This window comes from Xiphophorus couchianus, chromosome 6 (assembly GCF_001444195.1).
Source record: "Xiphophorus couchianus chromosome 6, X_couchianus-1.0, whole genome shotgun sequence".
NCBI lineage: Eukaryota > Metazoa > Chordata > Actinopteri > Cyprinodontiformes > Poeciliidae > Xiphophorus > Xiphophorus couchianus.
In genome coordinates this window covers 1,471,077-1,492,041 of record NC_040233.1, presented here as the reverse complement: position 1 = coordinate 1,492,041, position 20,965 = coordinate 1,471,077, and the positions used below count along the sequence as shown (strand labels likewise).

At 39.1% G+C, this 20,965-nt stretch overlaps 2 protein-coding genes across 5 annotated transcripts in view; one reads left to right on the top strand and one right to left on the bottom strand.

The window, feature by feature from the left end:
- Positions 1-17,704, top strand: part of dnai4 (dynein axonemal intermediate chain 4) — a 35,232-nt gene extending 17,528 nt beyond the window's left edge. The window contains exon 18 of one of the 2 annotated variants that reach the window (XR_003595959.1): positions 17,334-17,704. The gene's annotated coding sequence lies outside the window, so the exon portion shown is untranslated. Of the gene's footprint in view, positions 1-10,681; positions 10,807-17,333 lie in introns of those variants that run through there. The other variant, XR_003595958.1, reaches the window with a different exon arrangement.
- On the bottom strand, positions 576-17,327 carry LOC114146761 (dual specificity protein phosphatase CDC14AB-like). Of its 3 annotated transcripts, none has more exons than XR_003595960.1 (14): positions 10,789-12,093; positions 6,933-7,008; positions 6,740-6,832; positions 6,559-6,638; positions 4,891-4,957; positions 4,721-4,783; positions 4,472-4,559; positions 3,705-3,935; positions 3,492-3,630; positions 2,302-2,521; positions 2,128-2,219; positions 1,438-1,569; positions 707-1,343; positions 576-586 (listed from the first exon to the last, which is right to left on the bottom strand). XR_003595960.1 is itself a non-coding variant. In XM_028021092.1 (14 exons), exons 1-14 carry the CDS (start codon positions 12,612-12,614, stop codon positions 1,295-1,297), a joined length of 1,458 nt encoding a protein of 485 aa, XP_027876893.1. In that variant the 5' UTR covers positions 12,615-17,327; the 3' UTR covers positions 595-1,294. The 3 variants fall into 3 exon arrangements, 2 of the variants coding, with proteins under 2 accessions (XP_027876893.1, XP_027876892.1); XM_028021092.1 differs by lacking the exon at positions 576-586 and adding an exon at positions 12,578-17,327 and having other exon boundaries at positions 595-1,343; positions 10,789-10,879; XM_028021091.1 differs by lacking the exon at positions 576-586 and having other exon boundaries at positions 595-1,343.
- Positions 17,705-20,965: the final 3,261 nt, after the last annotated feature.

Sequence of the window (20,965 nt, the reverse complement as noted above, 5' to 3'; positions counted from 1 at the left end):
GCGTACTGAGCAGAGTCTTCAAGGTATTCTGTTTGTGCCACAAAACATGTTCTTCATGCCTCACTTTAAAACTTCTGTTAGTTCATCTCTAAAAGGTCTGTTGTCGACATCAGCAGTTCAAAAGTGAGAGAAAGCAACATGTTGCTATGTTCATCTTCAGACAATCCCTGTCTGCGTCACAGACAACCACCACCGGTTGTTCATGGGGTAAAATTCAGCTCGACTTAAAGCAGAACTCACAATACACTGCAGGGGGATCTGTCACAAGAATCAGGTAAAATATGTTACACCATTAATTTGATAAGAAAATAAATATCCAACCACTCAATATGAAATTTGTTGATTTTTAGCAACAATGATTTATTAAAAAAAAAAAATCACAATACTAAGAAATAATAATAGTTATCTTGATAACTAAATCAATAACCAAAAATCCCTCAAAAAATAATTATAGGTTAGATTTAAATCACTCAGTTTATATCAGCAAAGAACCTAAATAATTAAATGTCCAAAATTTTCCATTCTTTTTTCAAAAGAATAATGTCCACAAAGGACTTCCATATCCTCCAACAAACAAAACAAAGTCCTGGAAGTATTTCTCTGTTTTAATCCAAAGTCCCAATCCAAAATGAAAAATCCAAAACGTCAAAATCCCCCCAAAAAAGATAAGCAAAAAGAGTGGTACCACCAAAAGTCCAGATCTCACCGGAGTGTCTTTCTTCCCCCTCGGTGGCGTCCTCTCGCACCGGGCGGCGTTTCCTGGGTACAAGCTCCGATCCGGTTTCTAAATGCACAATCTGCGGCGCTGGGTTGAACTTTGATTGCTGTTTTATCTCTTTTTTTTTATTTTTAACTTATTTTAAACATTCAATCAAGTCAAATCTCCCGCTGCACAGATCTGACTGTGTGCGTCTTCCTCTTCGACGCCACGCCCCTTTTTATTCACTAATTTCAACCACACCTAAAACCAGCATGATGCTGCCCAAAATCAGCTTTAAACAGTGGAGATTTTAACTATGAAATAACAGCAACTGTTCTACAAAACAGTTTGATACATTTACTCTTTAATGTATTTATTCAGAAAAAAACAAACATAGTGGTTATGTTACAATGGGTATTACAGGAAAAATATAATTCTTAACAGCTGATTTGTTCATCGACTGTTCTCGCAAATCAATGAAGCAGAATTCAACAGCTTCATGAACACAATGTTTAAGGCCTTCTCAGACTCTGGCTGATCCAGTTTTGCAATCTGCTCACTGTCAGATCCATAACCTTGTTCTCCCAGCTGAGTTCAGTGAATCAGTGCAGGCCTGGTGCTGAACAGACTAAGGCTGAAAGGGCTGAGGAGAGAGGCATGCAATGTCAAAGAGTTAGAGATGCAAAGACAGAAAAAAAATGGTGTCTGTGTCACCCAGCAGGACAGTCATCACCCACCTCTTGATCTGTGTGACAGTGGAAGAGCTTCTTCTAAGCTTTTTAGAAGAGGATGGAGGAAGGGAAAGACTGATTTTAGGTGACTTAGGGGGAGGGAGGATGGAACAGTGGGACTCCTTTGACATGTTTGACCTGAAAGAAAGGTAGAAAGAAATTTGACATCTTTAAAGGGAGGAAGGGAGGGAGGGAGCTAAAGATTAGGGTGATGGCAAGGAGACATTAAAGACACTAATAATAAACCATAAACGTACCAGGAGAAATATGCAAAAATCTTTCTCAGCAATTATATGAAAGATTTGAGTGCTGCAATACCAATTTAAAAATTCATTCTAAGCACTATGGAATGTGGTGGACAAATACTGCTACTTCCAGCTGGGCTGCTCTAGGTAATTGTACAGGCTTCTAAGTTACAGGATATACTTCCTGTGGGGGCATTGCCAGTCGTGACAACTTCCTGTCCCTGTATGAATCACCCCTCACTGCTGTCTCGAGGGGTAAGAATTAAAAGTTAGGGTCAGGGCAGTTCTTGCTCCTTGTAAGGAACTTAACTGACCCAGGAAGATGGAAGACAAAATTCAAATTCTAATTAATATTCAATTAATTAGAATTTTAAGCTTTGAGCTTGAGGAGTGTTTTTCTTCCTCCTAAGGATAATCACATGAAACCTGCTGCTGTATGAGCGGGCAGTACCTGGAAGAGGAGGAAGCTGATCTTGGTGTCCGTTTTCCCTTCACTGCTCTCAGATTGTCTCCCTGGGTCAGACTGGTTTCCTTACAGTTGCTCTGCTCACATAAAAAATCAGTGTTACTTTGACTACACTTCTACACTGCTTAAAAACAGATGCCAAAAACTTCAACGACCCACTTCATCCAAACTGTAGGATTTGCACAGAGCGGTTTTGATTGACAGATCATTCATGCTTGTAACCAGATGAGGCATTGCTTCTTGTTTGCCCAGTGGTACCGGGTCAGAACCAGGCAGATGGTACTGCTGCTGCTGCTGCTGCTGTCGATTGAACCTCTGCTGGGCAAGCTTCTGTTTGGAGCGATGCACATCTCCCTGAACCCACAAGCTGTGTTGTTTCCTGCACGCACGCACACACACACACACACACACACACACCCCTTCTCATATTACACAATGAGTGATAAATTACTCTAGCTAAAAATATAACTTGTTAGCATCTTCTCATCAAGTTGCAGTAGTGGTGATTTTTTTGGGTGATGTGTCCTCATATCTGATGGAAACAATTAACAGTGCTGAGAAATAGATTACCTCCTGCTGTTTTTCAATCTATATCAGTCAATGGGATGGAAATTTATTCACTTCAGATTGATAATGACATTGACAATGTGCAAAGCTTTTATTAATAATTCAATAAATAAATTATTAAGAGATAAGTGTTTGTTAAAAAAAAACTAAAGGTTAGGACAAATATTTAAAACAACTGCACTTTAGCTAGAGGAATTTCTGTGAGAAATAATTGTTGTCAAGAGTTAAAACTGATTTCCATTCTTTAAAACAAAAATAGAAAAATCATTTGCTAAATAAATACAAAGTCTGATTGTGATCGTTTATTTATTTTTTTCTTTTACTAATTTGTAAATTAGAAATATGTTTTAGAAAAATATACTGGATGATTCTGTTGTTTCGAGTGAGATAATGGATGTAGAAAAAAGTCAAGGTATAGAGAGCCTGTGCTCCCACTTCACTTTTTTTTTTACTTCATTTGCCATGATCATCAAAAGTAGAAGAAATAAAGATTTTAAATATTTCACTCTATTTGTAGTGAATGTATGCAATATGAGTTTCACCTTCTGACATGAGTAACAGTAAATCTTGAACTTTTCACCATATTTAAGGTTTTTCGGGCATACTTGTTCATACACTCCACATAATCCATTCATGAACATAAAAGATTTCTTGAGTTTCCCTCAGAGATTGAGTTAATACCAATCTAAAATATGACAAATTATTCTAGAAACAGGCGTCATCAAAATAAAAATTTCAAATGTAGTTTTTCTTGTTGATCCTTAACAAAGTCTTAAACTTACTCTTCTAAGAAGTTCTGCTGGGGTCCAATAATTGACCCGGGTCGGCAGATCCTGATCCAAGCGATAGCCTCAGCTGCTGTGAACCTGAAGTGCTTCATCAGATAGCAGGCGATCAGAGTGCCTGTACGGCCCAAACCAGCTGAGATTGGAAAGTGATACATTTAGCTTCTGCATGGTTCTTAGAGCGCAAGGAAAAAAAACATCCAACCGCACCTTTACAGTGCACAGCTACAGCTCCCTCTGCACTCTCACACACGTGCAGGAAGCGTCTAACGATCAGGTCAGAGGGTGTTGAGCCGTCCATGAAGAAGAAATCATGGTGTTCAAATTGTGCGTCCTCAAACCGTCGGCTCTCGTACAACTTCTTATTCAGGCGGACCACATCAGTCACGTTGTTTTGGCCGAAGAACTCAAAGTATGCCTCAGGTGCATGGAGAGGATAACCTTAAAATTCACAAGGACAAAGTTACAGTGGGTTTAAGAAATAACACTTGATGGATGCCAGGATATTCAAAGACAATTAAAGACGTTCTTTATCCAGGCTGACTGAGCTTGAACTATTTTACAAAGACAAGGCAAAAGATATTTCAGTCTCCAGACGTTCAAAGCTACTAGAGACAAATTCCAGAAGGTCTGCAGCTGGAAGTGGAAGGAAAGGTGGCACTGCAAAGTGTTGACTCAGGAGACCTGGATCAATATAAAGTATACCACAACTTTTCAAATTTGCCTTTACTGAAAATGTTGAAAACCAAATATATTTTCCATCTTTCTCTCAGTTTTGTAGTTACTTTGCGTCACATCAAATCCAACCAAAAGACATTGAGATGTACTGTAACTATATCATGATGAAAGATGAAGAATGACAACAAAATGTCCTGACTTATAAAGGTGTAATGGTTCCATTAGTTTTGTAAGGCAAACCAAGGAAGACTGTTCCCTCCTTTGGCATTCCCTGCAGTAATGAGAATTCCTCCACTCACCGTTCTCCACCCTGTTTCGAGCATGAGGGCTGCTGAAAGCCAGAATTTTTCCTGGGATGATCCAGTTCATGTCTCCATTTTCAACTCGCTGAAGTCAGACACAGCAAAAACACAAATGGAAGTTACTGAATAATGTGCATCAACTATTCACACATGAGATATCAAAACCCTTTATAGTTTTGCTGACAATTAATATCATGGAATAAACCCAAATCAAACTTAAGGGTTGCCACAGCTAATCACTTTTACCTCGTAATGTTCATATTTCTCAGGACTAAAAGTTTCAAAATCCAGGAATCTGTGCTGCAATGCCTGCAAGAGAGAAACATAATAACTGTTCACTAGAACCAGAAAAGCCAACTGTCACTCCAGGGTAGGAGGAGATGGAAACATGAGGAGAGGCGAGCCGTGCACACTACCTTACGTATTCCCTGTAAACAGTCCAGGACAGTGAGGTTGAAGGTGCTCTCTGCCGCCGCTGCATCCCTGTGGGACACATAAACGTTAGGATGTCGATAAGCTCAACAAAGGTTTAGATTAGTGTAATACGGAACCATTCATCAGCCAGAGCTTGTAAATAAATTCAGGAGCAGTATTTCATTTATATGTTCTTGTTACAGCAACATTTAAAAAATAAGAAAAGTCACAACAGTAAAACAGCAAAGAGAGCAGAGGGAATATTCATCAGTGCAGATGGAACTTCTGCATAGCATGACATTAGATAACGTTATTATCAGATCACTGCTACAATATGTTTATGCACATATGTACATTCCTTAGCATTAGCACATTGCATGACAAAAGTCTGTTGCAGTTTTCACACAAGAAGGTTTTCATTGCAGATAAAAATATATATTTCTGCATCAGGTAAGCAGAAAGATTATACTGAACTGTAAGATAAACTAAAGGCCTATTTCACAGTTTTTCAATAAATCTGCCCTTCAACTGACCATCTACAACTTAAAATATTTAACCTAAAAATGTGAAGTAGATAATAGAGGGATGATTTGGGGTTCTGTCTTTGTGGTTTTCTTACTAGATCTTGCCATTTGAGCTTAGTTTATTCTATTCTGTTAGTTTCTTTGTGCATTTATTCTTCTCCGTGCATCTGGACTTGTTTCTTTAAATCATGTATTTATTGTTAGTTCCAGGTTTTTCCCTTCAGTTCTCTAGTTTTAGTTCATTGTTCTCCTTTCCCTCAGCCAGCTGAGATCCATCTCCTGATTTCCCTCTGTCTTCGCTCTCAGCTGCTTCCATTCACCTCTGATTAGCTACACTGGTTTCTTTGTCTCTCCAAGGATTAGGCTCTTCTGATTATTCCATTCCTCAGGGTTAGGGTTAGGTTACCCCGATCCTCCCATTTATCTGCTCGATTTTCTGTTTTGTCCCTGAGTTACAGCTGGTTTACTTTCTCTGCTGTTTTTACCTGTTTTGTTGTTACAGTTTAAACGTTTTTTCAATAAACATCATTCAATAATGGGCGCATAAGTGGCACAGTTGGTAGAACTGTTGCCTTGCAGCAAGAAGGTCCTGGGTTCTTTCTGCATGGAGTTTGCATGTTCTCCCTGTGCGTGGCGGGTTCTCTCTGGTTCTCTGGCTTCCTTCCACAGTCCAAAAACATGACATGTCTCTGTGTTGCCCTGCGACAGACTGGTGACCTGTCCAGAGTGACCCCGCCTCTCGCCCGGAACGTTAGCTGGAGATAGACACCAGCACCTCCTGACCCCACTAGGGACAATGGTGTTAGAAAATGGATGGATGGATCATTCAATAATGTTCATCAGGGGCAGGGGCAACAACAAGGCAGCAGGGGCAACAACAAGGCAGCAGCAACAACTTTACCAGCTTGGAGATTCTGATTGGTGTCAGCCATATTTGTGAAATACAGAAAAATGAACCTTTTTCCCAAGTCATTGGAAGCAGCATGATCATCCAGGTTCATGAACTGGATCTAGTGTTACACACTCGGTTCAGATGAGCCATTAGTGTAAAGTAACTAGTTAACTGGTTAGATTTCCAAGTAGCTGGATTTTCTTTTTGTCAACAAGGAGAAAGCTGCTAACTGGTGCATGTTTGTGGGTTTGTACCTGAATGGCAGGTAGGGAGTATTATTTCCTGAGATCAGAGTTCTGTAGGCTTCATCTGGACTCCTTTTCAAATAGATAACCTACAAAGTAAAAGTTAAACTGGGTTAGTAGCAATGAGCAACTAGACAAAGAAGTATACTGATGGAGTGATGAGTGAGGGGGAAAATGAAATTATATTTACAGAGTAGGCAGCGATGAGAAAAGCAGCGTTGGCTCTCTTCTTTTGGTCATAGCTGGTGAAGTGAACCAGTTTCTTTCTAGACATTGTGAAGGACTAGCCAGACAAAAAACATCCAAAGAACAAAAGATCACTAACAGATAAATAATAAAGGTGAAGGAACAAAATTTGAAATGGTTAAAACTTTCAGTATTACCTTGAGCTTCTTGTTGAGTTTGCAGCAGTATTTGTAGAGCATTGCGAGATTCAGGGGCCCAAAGTCTGCGTAGAAACTAGAACATAAAGTGAGAAATGTTATGTAATTCCATTGGTTGTTTTTAGTTATCAAACAGTAAAAAATAAAACAACTTATGTAACAATGAGATATAGTGTATCAGAATGTAAAAATGAATCACTTAAAATCCAACATGGCTGACATTTACTTTGACAGTGTTTGTGGATGTTACTAAATGTTAATATTAAATGTTAGAAACAGAATGTAGTCAGGACATATGTTTGTTTTCAGTTTCCTGTTAATCCTTCCAGACCACATGCACTCTCCCTTGGTGATTGGCTGATCGTTGGCCACACCTGAACCGGGTCGGACTATCAGACACACATCCAGAGTAAACTGGATTGAACTGGATTACCAAGAGAAAATAACAGACAAGTAGGAAGAAAATGCAAACTCCACATGGAAGGACTCTGGCTGGCAGATGTTCCAGTCAAGTCAGTAATCTGGAGTAAAAGATTTGCTGAAGATTCTCCGTGTCACAATTCTGGGGTGTTTTGTGTTTGTATGATGATTTCCATATTCATTTAACTAGGCTGAGATCTTACCTTTAGCAATCCATTTCTTCATATTGAGTTTCATATTTTGTTCTTAGTTTGTATTCTTTGGGCATTTCTAAGTTTATTAGTGTTATGCCTTTTTCCTTTAGTTATTAACCATAACCCTATGATGATAATAATAATAATCCATTTTATTTATAAAGCCCATTATATCTCCAATTGAAATCTCAAAGTAAGTAAGTAAAGTTTATTTATCAAGTACTTTTCACAGAAATGAAATCACAAAGCGCTGTACAATAAAAATCAACCTTGAAACAATACAAAACATAAAACCAAGATAAGAAACACAATAAAATCAAGAGATAAAAAACTGGGAAAATAGAAATGTTTTAGTTGCTTTTTAAAAACCTCGACAGAGTCAGAAAAACGGAGCTGCAAGGGCCAACTGCGGGGCCACCGACTGAATGGTTCGGTCCCCTTTAGTTTTTAACAGTGTTCGTGGAACAACCAGGAGATTCAGACTTAGAGAACGAAGACCACAAGCAGCAGAATATTTAGTTACAAACTGACAAAGATAATCAGGAGTGGCTATGTAATGCTCTATATGTCAGCACAAGTACTTTAAAACAAATTCTAAAATCAACTGGGAGACAATGTAGTGAATATAGAACAGGACAAATATGACAGAATTTACTGGATTTGGTGAGAAATCTGGCTGCTGTGTACATTAATAATTACTTAATAATTAATTACTGCATACAGTAACTATACTGTAGCTTTAATGTAGCTGAACCAGTTTTGGATTTTCTATTAGACCAGTCTGATAGAAATTCATTACTAATGAACTTAGGTGTCCTCTTTACTGCTGTAACAGCATTAAATAAATAGATTCACCATAATGTGACAGAAGTGTGCAGAGTAGGTTTTCCAGAGTCAGTTATAGTTTTAAGAGGAAAATCTTTGCTTGAAGTAAACTTGATGTGCTGACTCCACTTCCTGTAGTAAAGGAAGGACGCCCTGCCCTCTGCTGGATGGGATCTGCTGGGATCAACAGACCATCCATACGGGTTTCTGCTAGTCTTGCATGATTCTGGGGCTGATATTCAAACTTTAAAAGTGACACAAAAAGAGGATCTCTTTGTGATCTCAGTTGTTATTGGTACAACTGGTATGATTCATTTGCTGTTGACGAAAAGCTTTAGATTCTACAGTATTTAACCTCTTATTTGTTTCTATATCAGATTTATTTTATTTACATATTTATAGTCCTTCTGTTAATAATGGTGGTTTGAAGTAAAATATTCTTATGAATTTGGTACTTCTGGCTAGAATAATGGCATTTTGTGTTTATTTGATAATTTCCACTTTGATGTCTGACGATGATGACATTCCAAGTGCCAGACTTGAAGCCTGATGGTGTCTGCTTACATGATTAAGTGTCTGGTCTGAACGCCATCATGGAGATTGTTCTAAATCTCTGCATCAGGCGGTGCGCTGATCTCATCTTGGCCTACATCTTACCGTGGAGCCATAAGCACAGGCTAACCACCATCATGAATGAGGTTACATACATAAACTAATTTGAATTCCTCCCCTCAAAATGACATATGCATATTACACAGCCTAACCATAAAAAGATTTCTCTATTATGCTTGGGTTACATGAAAAAGGATTGTAGTGAAAAACACCTTGGTGTTCTGGTTTATCTATGAATACAAATGTGGAATTATAAACACACACTGTTTAAAGCCTCTAACCTAGAAAAGAGCACTTCCACCAAACTGCTTATTAGCGTCAAAATCTGCTAATTTTATTTAAAAGGAAATCTCCCTGATCAGATTTAAAATACCTTCAAAAATATACAAATACCTGCAGAACGTCAACTCATGAAAGTGGCTGTTGGGAGGTGAGGGCGTCATGATTAGGTCTGAAGTCTCCGGCTCATTCTGCATGACTCACTGCTTTGTGCTTCACTTTGTCAGAGAATCATCATCAGTGAGTTTAAATCTGTGTAGATGATTCAGATTCTGAGCATCTTCAGCACATGTCAAACTCATGGCTATTTCTGTGGTCCTCTAGACCAGGGGAGTCAAACTCCAGTCCTCAAGGGACCCTAACCCTGTCCTGCAACTTTTAGATGTGCCTCTGCTGCACCACCTGAACACAATAATTAGGTCATTAAGGCTCTGGAGAAATGATCTACACAAGGAGGAGGTAATGAAGCCATTTCATTCCAGTGTTTTGTAGCTGTAAAAACTGCAGGACAGCTGCCCTTGAGGACTGGAGTTTGACACCTGTGGACTAGACTCTGTGATTGGCTTATATATAAGTTACTCCATTCACACGATTGGCTGAAACAAGGAAGATATCTCATTGGTTGTATTGAGCCACAGCAGGAAGCCTAAACATTCCCAGATAAATGCAGTGAAGTCTGCAGACCAGAAGCAGCTTTTAAATCAGATATATTAGAAATACAAATGTGAATCTTTCTAAGAATTTGTGAATATTCAGACTGTTTCAGCTCCATATTTCAGTGTTTTTCCCCGGACTCCCTTTTGGAGGAAATCATTATTTTCTTTTAGTTTACATATCAGTATCATAATTATGACAGAAAAATATGACTTTAAATCACTGTCTGTTACTAGGTAAGAAAAATAAGTGGCAACTGTAAGGTAAGGTGAATCAAAACTAAATCATTCAAGATCTTGAAAGCAGTTATTAAAACATTAATAGATATGATTTCAGAAGTATTAATATTGTCACCTTCTTAAACAAAATAGCCTACATTATTTTTGTAAAATGTATATTTATTTGTTTGTTTTGCCTAAAATATCATTTGGAAAGAAACAGGTGGAGATTTGTTTTTGTTTTTTTTATGCAAAAAATTATTTAGGCCGATATTTGATGAAGGTGACAATATGAATTGTTTTAGACATTTAAGATCCAGTGATGAGTCTGACTAACATCAGAGACGTGTGACCTGTGGCTCAACTCCCCTCACATGCATGCTTGGTCTACTGGAGACAACTAGTTCTGAGTTCCTGTGTGTGTGCGTGGGTGTGTGTGTGTTAACGTGTATTTTTCTGTTGGGTCTGACCTTGTAATAACCCTGGTTTCTTCTCTAGCTGTTCTTTAAAACCAACAAACATAAATTCTTCATTTTGTTTGACCTAGTTTCTTTCCAGGCTGTTTGCACCGACAGTCTGACGGTCTCAGGTCAGGTTGTGTGAACAGCTGAGAGTCGAGCCGGGCTCAGAGACTGCAGCAGGGTGGCTGCTCACCTCTCATAGATGAACTCCTCATCAGTGCTGAAGAAGTGTGTGTTGGCAGTGTTCTTTGGTTTGACACGAAGAGTAGCAAAGTACAGTCGATCTGCAGGGTACAGGACACACACACGCACACCCCCACACATACACGCAAACACACGCAGACAGACAGGATTTCATTATTATGACAGGTGTTGTGGACTGGACTCAGGCAGCTCTGACTCCATGTCCCAGCAGCCCCTGCTGTGGTGTGTTGGTCTGGGTCTCATCACCTTCAGACAAACCAGATGAACCTCCAGCTTACTTCTGAGTTGACTAAAACTTTGAGTTTATATTTTAAGCTCAAGAATTCTTAAGAAAGGATCAGTGCTTGGATTAGATAACGCCAACTTCTTCCACCGACTGCCTAACATGGCAGCATGCCAAAACCTTTCACCTTAAAATGCAATATTCACTTAACCTCAGTCCAAGGGTGACTGAAATTATGTTAAAAATAAAATTATTCATACTTTGAAAAATCAAAAGCTGTAAACAGGAACCCAGCAGAAGAAGACTTTATTTAAATCAAGATGTCAGGAAAACTAGTTCTGGTTTGTGATTCCTAAAATAAAAAATGATAGATTATTTTTAAATAGTTTGTACACTTAACCTTAACTGTCACCCTGAAAACACTAACAAGTCAACGTGTCCATGACACCAGTGTCGTCATGACAATTTACGGTTGTGTTTTTTCTTTTTAAATAATCATAATATACCAAAGAGAAATGTCAATTCTTTTGTTTAATAATTGATTAACATCTACGTTTAAATCATTTTCTTTCAATAACCAGTGGCCCCCACCCGGGGTCAGCCATATGAACGTGATGGGCCCCTCAGATTCCCCATCTGGCCCATTTCTCATGCACTTTTTTAAAGATACATTTCAGAAAGTAAAGGCTGACCTTTAAAGAGTTGTAACATGTTTTTGTCTATAATTTTTTTAAGCAACTTCCATCCCACCTCCTGTAAATATTACATCAGTGAATAAAACATTGGAACTTCTGAAAGGAATTACAGAAAATGAAAAGTGGTCACCTTAAAATTGAATGATTGACGGTTATGCAGCTCCATATTTTTACCAATAACTAAATCTAATAAGAATAAGCAAGTGTTTATTGCCATATCCATTCATAAATGATAAATGTTCTGGTGGAATGTCCTTGTTAGGAATCGGTTTTTCTCTGTGTTGATTTGAGTTCTTTGTGTGTTTATTTTGAGTTTGTGTGTTGTCCTGTCTTCCCCTCGATTATTCCCAGATGTGTCTCATTCCCTGATTATCTCCTGTGTATTTAATGTCACCTGTGTCTCTGTCGGGTCCTGGTCTAGTTCTTGTCTCAGTTGGCGTCTTGTCGCTGTCGCCTGTGTGCCCAGTCCGTCTCTTCCTCCGTTTAACCGGTTGCTACCGGCGTCGAGCCCTAGTGTCCGCTCGGCTGTGCTGCCCGGCATTCTGGATTGTGTTTATTCTGGATATTTTTCATGAAATCTTCATTTCATCCACTTCAACCTGGGTCTATGGCGTCTGCCTCACCACCACACCCCACTTTTCATGACAGTCCTATTCTTTCAGAAAAGTTCCAGTGACAAACCTTTTGATACTTCAGTATATCAAAAGGTTTATAGGTAATATACAGTATGTTAGTAACACCAGTCTCAGTGTGCAGCTTACAACACATGCAGGTTGTATTAATATTGCTGAAATATGATGGATGTGAGATTTGCATTGAATAATTATTTGATACAAAATAAATATTCTTGCTGAACTTACCTTTGATAAATTCTGCCTGTTCGTATTCCTCTGCCATTTGACCAGTGAGGTTGAAGTGTTGCTGTCAGTGGAGTCTGACCAAGCCTCTGTTTCACTTTAAAATAAACGGATTATTTCTCGGTCTGATTTAGCTGATATGACACCACTTGTGATGTGGCCAAAAGCCTGGGCGTCCACAGGGGAGGAGCATGGTCCGTTATCCCACTGCGTTATCTCTGCCTGGATCCAGCACTGACACTACTGACTGTAGTAACTCCTGAAGTTGGTTTTAGTTTGGTTCCTTCTGTTCAGCTCAAATGAAGAAAGTCAGAACTTCAAGATTCTGTCTTCTCTCCAGTTTCCTACAGCTGAAAGGCTTCCAGAACGTTCCATCAAGCCGTCCACACACTCAGAAAACACTAATCTCTCTGCTGATCTGCACTGCTTGGACACACACTCACACATCACACACACATTCACACACACTGACATGCAAGTTCCCAGAGCCCAGCAGGGCTGAGTAGGTGAACAGTTTATGCATGCTTATGCAGTAATCCCTTTTCCTTTATGTAATAGCTGATAGTAATGCTTTCATAATATTGTTTCTACGTTTGTGCATCACTAAGCAACCTCTGATAGCTTCCAGTCCCAGACTGGTTCAGCTGGCCTGAGGCGTTTTTGTTCTGTCACCTGATGGTGCCAACAGTCTGAGCTCCAGAGCTGTGAGCTTCACATGGCGCTAGCTCACTCACAAGTCTTAATGGTGATTACAAAGTATTTTTTCTAGGTTATCCAACTAAACATTTCAGAGTCCAGCGTCTGCTTAGGGTGTCAAAACAATTTGAGATATATGTAGCCTACGCTTGTTGCAATAAGGAATAAATCAATAATTAACATTATAAATTAAAATGAGCTCAATACTCATAAAAGTCTTAACTGAGAGTTTGGATGTTTTACATGTCTTGTGTCTAGTTTCAAATTTTGTTTGCAGAGACCTTATAATCCATTATGTTTATGGTTTGGTGGTGTTTGGTTTGTATTTTTTCTAGCTTCCAGTTGTGAAAAACGTCTATTGTTTTCAGTTGTTTTTATTTATTTATTTATTTTTTATTTAAAATGTCCAAATGTCATGTATTCTTCATATAAAGTGCTATGAAACAACATTTACTGTGCATCTGTGGCTGCTCACCTCTCATAGATGAACTCCTCATCAGTGCTGAAGAAGTGTGTGTTTGCAGTGTTCTTTGGTTTGACACAAAGAGTAGCAAAGTTTGCACCAACAAAAACGCTTCACATGGTTCCAACTGTGAAGCGTAGAGATGCTGGCATCTACAGATGGAATAATGACTAAGGTACATTAAATTAACTTTTAATTTTTCAGCTGTCCTACACTGTAACAAATGACTGTAAAAACTACATCGTGAAAATTCAGTAAGGTTTTGAAAATACAGCTCTTCACTGTGATCTGAAATGCGTATGGAAAATATATGGGGCCTGATTGGACCGCTGGATCACGTGCGGAAATTTACAGCTGTACTGTAAATTTTTAATTTTTAATGTAGCTACTGGAGGCGAACGTTCACAGGCTAGAGGCACTTACAGGACTCTAGCTTGTAAGTACTTTTTAAAAAACATATTGCTTTTTTGTGTTTGTTTGTGTAAGAAAATATATTTGATGTGGTTATATTGAGCTACTCTCGCTTGTTTGCTAAAGCTAACTTCGGTTATTTCTCAGCTAACATTATGTGCAACACAAGTTCTTTTTAGTTCACCTATGCAGATGGTTATATTCTGGTCTTTTTGCGGAAGTTGTTTGAGGGTAGGATGCCTCAACTGTTTTTTATTTTATTTTATTTTCTCTCGCACATAGGACTGTCCACGTTAACGCGTTTAATGCGTTAATTTTACATAACGCAGATTAATGAACCATCTATTTTGACATCAGCGCCTCTCTCCCGCGGAGTGATATCTAGTTCACAGCAACACGTTACACACGGGGAGCTACGAACAGCGAAATACTTTTTCCGCGACAGCTGACAGACAGCAACAAGAGTTGAACAGTTTCATCTTTCTTGAGTTGCATCTTTAGCCAACTTTGTGCACATCTAGTTTACTAGCCTGTAATTACACGAATTACCCCGGTCTTCACCGGATGGATGAGGACAATAGAGAGCCGCTTAGCACGAACTGACGGTTATATCTATCAGACAAGTATACCCTGTCATCACCATATGATCTTAGTTAGTCAGCAACATAGAATCATGACGTAGATCGTCATACATTTGCTATTAACAGCGGTGTGACATCCTGACTTAGCGGTTAACTAGGCTAATGAGTTTCACAAGGGGGCGTGTTGTAGCTGACTGCAGCTGTAGCTAGACTCTGCTTTAAATACACTTTGAAACCACGACAATGCATTTATATCTATCTAGTTATTATTGAAAGCAATTTAATGGCTTATTTTCGTCCCAGTTCGCGTAAACTGAACTGAGCTCCTCTGACGGTCGGACTTCTTAATGCGCATGCGCAGGCATGCGTACTCACTGCATGTACGCTATTCTGACAGCGTATGATAATCTGATAGAACACCTGCTCATCACAGGAAATGAATGTAGAGGAACATTTCTAAGCCAGTATAAACCCTCCTGAATATAAAAACCTAGAAAACTAAGAAACTTCAGACATGGTTGGTTTGAGACAAAACATTTTTTGAGAATGTGAATGTTTGATATGGGCTTCATGGCCCATATCAAACGTCGACGTAAAACGCGGTATTACGTCGATTCGCGTTTCCCCATCAGATTCGGTTCCCCCTGCCTCTTCTTGCCGCTCCGCACAGGCGGCAAAATACGCGCGTGCTCGTTATGAGCACTGAGAAAGCACGCGCGTAGCAACCACGCGCTTGTTCAGTGCGCTTATCTGGAGAACTACGGACACGTGAAAGCTCAAACAACGAGTTTCGGCAAAGTTGTCACAATTTCTTCAATTACAATTACTTACTTAATTGCAACTTTTTGTAATTCTACAAGACTACTGTAATTTTATGACAAAAATGTGATGAAATCACATTAACCATGTTATATAATTACTGTGCTATTTTAAAGAAAATACAGTGACACTAATCAAATTACAGTAAGATAGTAATAAAAATGACAGTAAAACTGCAATAGAATTACAGTAAGGCTATTGTAAAAAAAAATTACAATAAGGGAACTGTAAAGTTACTGTAATTTCTTTACCGTAAAAATTACAGTAACTGGCTGGCAACCCTGCTGTCAGTAAGTTACTGTAAATTCTCCAGTGACTTTTTTAACAGTGTAATTTACACGAACTCTAAGACAGAGGTCAGAAATATGAATTATGACCATCCTCACCCTGAAAAAAGAGATTAAAAAAAGAAAAAATACACAGAAATGAATAATAAAATGAACAAAATAAATCCAAGAATGACGTTGACACTGAGTGTTTGTATACTTCTGACCATGCTAAAGTCTAACACTCGTAGTCAGACATAGATGTTCCTCTGTGAGACACAGCCCTATATCTGGTCTTAGCTGCTCCAGTTAGCCAATTAGGCATAAGATTATATCCATGAAGGGAGGGAATGAGCTGAGGACATCTGAGGACATCTGAGGACATCTGAGGACACCTGTCCAAGAGTGGAAAGTGAGAATAAAGAGAATCTTTATTGAGCCCAGCAATAGGGCACATGGTCTCTTAGCTCTGCCACACTGCTGCTCGTCTCACCAGAACAAACTGTTTTCACTGTTTCATTCCACACACAGAGGAGTATTGGGACAATGCTATCATCAGCAGGAAACGGAAGTCTTCATGGAAAAGACTGCCCTCTGGTGTCCATTTAGATGATGAAGTGGGTTTAACTTGTCTCACTGTCTGGTGCTTTAAAGGGTTTTTTTTTATTGTTGTTTGCTAAATGCTGTCCCTTGTTTCTGCCTCTCCTACCAGTAACCTCAGCTTCTGTGGGGTTTCCCCTGTTTTCCTTATTTGCTTTTCTTTTTGAGAATGTGTTTTTAAAACAGTATTTACATAGAATTTAATAAATTGATTTGTAAATTTAGATCTCATCTCAAATGTCATAAATATCTGCATATTTGAACCCATGTGCCTTAAAAAAAGAAGGTAATATTCCCAGGGTGGTGTTGCTGAGCTGCTTATTTTTTGGATCGAAGAACTGAAGTTGCATAATATTCATGAGCTCCACCTAGTGCTGCCACATTCATATCAGTGTATAAATGTGAATATGGTTCCAAAGTAAAGCACTTTACACATGGAGATGACATCAGTGCCATGACTGAGTGTGTGACTGACTATATAAACCTCTGTGTGATCAGAACCATTCCCACCAGAATAGAGTCACTGGATCACCAGTGACCTAAAGGAACTATTAAACCAGAAACAAAGAGTCTTTAGGAACGAGACAGAGAGTTACTGAGGAGTATACAGAAGAAGCTCAAAGTCAAGATTAGAGTCAGCAAGGAGAAGTACAGGAAGAAGCTGGAGAATAAACTGAAGAGGAACAATATCAGAGACGTGTGGTCAGGCTTAAAGCAAAAGGAGGATCAGACAGATGAAAGTCTGGATAGAACTGAACACATTCTTCAGCAGGTGTAGTTCAGGAACAAGTGCATCATCATCATCATCATCATCATCATCATCATCATCATCATCATCATCATCCTCTCCTGTCTCCAGCCATACAGACATCCCACCTTCCTCTGACCCGCTTTGCCTCCAGCTTCCACTTTTCTGTATCTAGAAGTGAAGAGGCAGCTGGAGAGACTGAACCAGAACCAGGCTGCAGGTCCAGATGAGACTCTGTGGGATTCTGCAGCATCTCTTCAAGAGAAGGTTCCATTGTTATGACTTCTTTATAATATGTTAAGCATAATTTATGATCTCTAAATCTAACATGAGTGTACATAATTACAAAAGGGTGAAGTGAAACATATTTAAGTGCAAAGCATGATTTATTTTGAAGAATGCTCAACAGAATCTAATTTTTTCTTTTGTCACTATCTTATCTTGTATTGATTTCGGTTGCTACGTTACAACCAGCTGTTGCAGTTGTCATCATCTTTCGCCGTTTTTGCTCAATAAAGACTGAACAGAAATGTTCAGTAAAAGACACTTGAGCCTCTGTTATGATTGAAGAAGCTTTCACTTCTTTGTTGCCAAACTCGGTAAAAAGGACTTTATTGATTCTTCTGAACGAAGTGAAGCTAACTGCTCCGTTGTTAGCTTCACTTGATCATGTGGTTGGCGATTTGAGCTTCTGGCTCATTCTGCACATTTAATGAGTACTCACTGAAGTAACGTGTCAGGGAGGTGACACACTGAAGTGTCACTAAACTTTCCCATCTGCTCCTCTCATGTTGCCAAAACCCAGAATTTGTTCCCAATTCTACCAGATTCTGAAAACAGAACACAAAAATCCAAAAAGAAAAGATGTACAGCATATTTAAAATGTGGCTGTAGCCATCTTCAATCAGCCCCAGGTCATCAAGTTCTGGTCTGACTCTCAGCAGTGGAGTCACTCATTCATTACATGAAGCTTCACATCCCAGAGAAGAGTACAGAGATCTGTTCCAGGAGCTATTTTTTATTTATTTATTTTTTTTTATTTAATATTTTTATTAGAAGGGAAAGAGACATTACAGGCAAAATCTTTACTCTTAACAAAGTATACCGTGATATACACCTTCTTTATGGCATCGATAGAAACGAACAGGTTACAGAAATAGAAGAGGTAGAAAATACCTAACTGACAAAAGGCATACAATTTACCTCCTATGAGTATTTTTCTTTTTCATACGAGAACAAGACACAAGAACAAACCTAGTAAAAAAAAAAAAAAAAAAAAAAAAAAAAAAAAGGGGGTAGGATGGGGTGTAGCATTCAATCCGGGGGAAGAGACTGAAGAGAGTGAAAGAATGTCATGAGAGGGCACCATAAGTTATAAAATTTGGCTGAGTTGCCTTTCACTGAATATCTAATTCTCTCCAGTTTTAGAAAGGACATGGTGTCTTTTAGCCACTGATTGCTAGAGGGTGGTTTAGTTAATTTCCAGTGGAAAAGAAGATGGCGTCTTGCCAATAAGGAAGTAAATGCTAAGACGTCCAATTGATTGGAAGTGAACTGTTTGTAGTTAACTGGAAGCCCAAATATGGCAACATGGGGAGAAGGTTTAATATCCAATGAGAGTATCTTTGACATAGTAACAAAGTAGGTCTGCCAAAAACTATGAAGTGATGAACCGGAATAAAACATGTGAGTTAGATTACAGGTAGGCGCACGACATTTCTCACAAATGTCAGTAACGGAGGAAAATTGCGACAATCGATTTTTAGAGAGATGAACCCTGAAGAGAACTTTAAACTGGATAAGAGAAAGTCGAGCACAGATTGAGCTTGAATGAATTTTTTTAAGGGCATTATTCCACCAATCCTCTCCCAAATTTAGACCAAGTTCGAGTTCCCAAGCAGCCTTAATCTTAGTAATGGGTGAAGAATTAAAAGACAGAATTTCATTATAAACTTTAGAGATATATGACCTTTGAAGAGGATCCCAACTCAGGAACAGCTCCCAGTACAGGTTTGGTGGCCTAGAGGGAAAACCGGGAAACAGAGCCCTGGCGCAGTGTCTGATTTGAAAGTACCGGAATAGATGGGAAGGGGGGAGATTAAATTCTGATGCAAGGTCTGTAAAGCTGCGAAAAATACCTTCTTTGTAAAAAACCTTGAAACATGACAGCCCTTTATTATCCCATGACAAAAAGGCGGGATCTGTGAGTGCTGGTTGAAACAAGTGGTTCCTCATTAAAGGAGCGAGTGTAGATGCTGAGTTAAGTTTGAAATGCCTCCTAAACTGGTACCAAATTTTTAAGACGGAGCGAACTATTGGGTTGTTCGTAAAGCCAGAGGGGTTGGATGTAATGGGAGAAGTGAGAAGAGCAATTAGTGAGGATTGAGAGCATGATTGTGCTTCCAACTTGCACCATGGGAAGTTCAGGGATCCAAACCAAAATGAAATTTTGTGGATATGGGCCGCCCAATAATACAGCAGGAAGTTTGGAAGTGACAAACCACCGTTGAATTTGCATCTATGAAGAGTGGATTTGCAGATTCTGGGTGATTTACCACACCATAGGAAGCCAGAAATAACTTGATCCAACGTTTTAAAGAAATGTTTCGGCAGAAACAGTGGAAGACTATTGAACAAAAATAAGAATTTGGGTAAAACATTCATTTTAATTGCATTGATTCTACCTATAAGTGAAAGAGGTAAACTATTCCATCTTCGGAGGTCCAATTTAACTTTAGCAATTAAAGGCAAAAAGTTAGCAGCAAAAAGAGAGCTTAATGACCTGGTTATACTGACGCCCAGGTACTTAAAACCAGAGCAGCTCAACTTGAACAGAATGTCGGAGTGTAAAAGCTTTAATGCAGCCGCGTTGATAGGGTAGCATTCACTTTTAGCAATATTTACTTTGTAACCAGAAAAAGATCCAAACCTTTGAAAAGTAGATAAAATTGACGAGATGGAAAGACTAGGGTTTGAGACGTACAGCAATAAATCGTCAGCATAAAGAGATAGTTTGAATTCTGTACCTAATCGGGAAATTCCGGTGAAAGTGTTAGAGGACCTTAAAAAGATTGAGAGAGGCTCTATAGCCAAAGCAAACAACAAAGGGGATAACGGGCATCCCTCTCTAGTGCCGTGGAAAAGTCTGAAAAAACTGGATTGAATACCATTGGAGGAGACACTAGCATGAGGGAAAACATAAAAGAGATGTATACAAGAAATGAATGCATCACCCAGTCCAAATCTCTTTAAAACTGCAAATAAGTAATCCCATTCAACTCTGTCGAACGCTTTCTCGGCGTCGACCGAGATCACAACTTCAGGTATTTCAGTGGAGGATTTAGAGTAGATAATGTTCAGGAGTGTACGGACAATAAAGAAGAGTTGCCTCCCCTTAACAAATCCAGGAGCTATTTTTGATGAAATGTCCCATTACAGAAAATCTGTTGGAGGAATGGAAGGACAGCAACACTGCAGAAGAGGAAGAGAGATAAGTTTTCCAAAGATCTTGTCAAAATGAAAAATGTGGGTCTTGGTGTCAGGGAGATCTTGAGACAGTCCAGAGGGAAAACTGCTGGATGGTGGAGGACGGACAGGTTTGCAGGTATGAGGAAGAGGAGTTGAGTGTTGCCAGCTGTGGAATGAGATCAGGAGGTAGAGACCAGAGGTATTTGGAGGGAGGAATCCAAGAACTTCTTCAGAAGAAACCTTTAAAAGAGGACACGTAGAGGTGAGTCGCAAAGATAATCCAGCTTTCACACAGAGTGCCAAAGGTTTGAACGCTGAAGAGCTCAGAGTACCATAAAG

What these genes read in the sequence shown, in the direction of transcription:
- LOC114146761 (XM_028021091.1), bottom strand. Translation starts at nt 10,919, where the DNA reads ATGTGTGGGGGTGTGCGTGTGTGTGTCCTGTACCCTGCAGATCGACTG. An exon ending in TCGAAACAGGGTGGAGAACG is followed by an intron (nt 3,936 to 4,471) that starts GTGAGTGGAGGA and finishes GTGAATTTTAAG; the next exon opens with GTTATCCTCTCCATGCACCT. An exon ending in ACTGTCACACAGATCAAGAG is followed by an intron (nt 1,344 to 1,437) that starts GTGGGTGATGAC and finishes CTCTCTCCTCAG; the next exon opens with CCCTTTCAGCCTTAGTCTGT.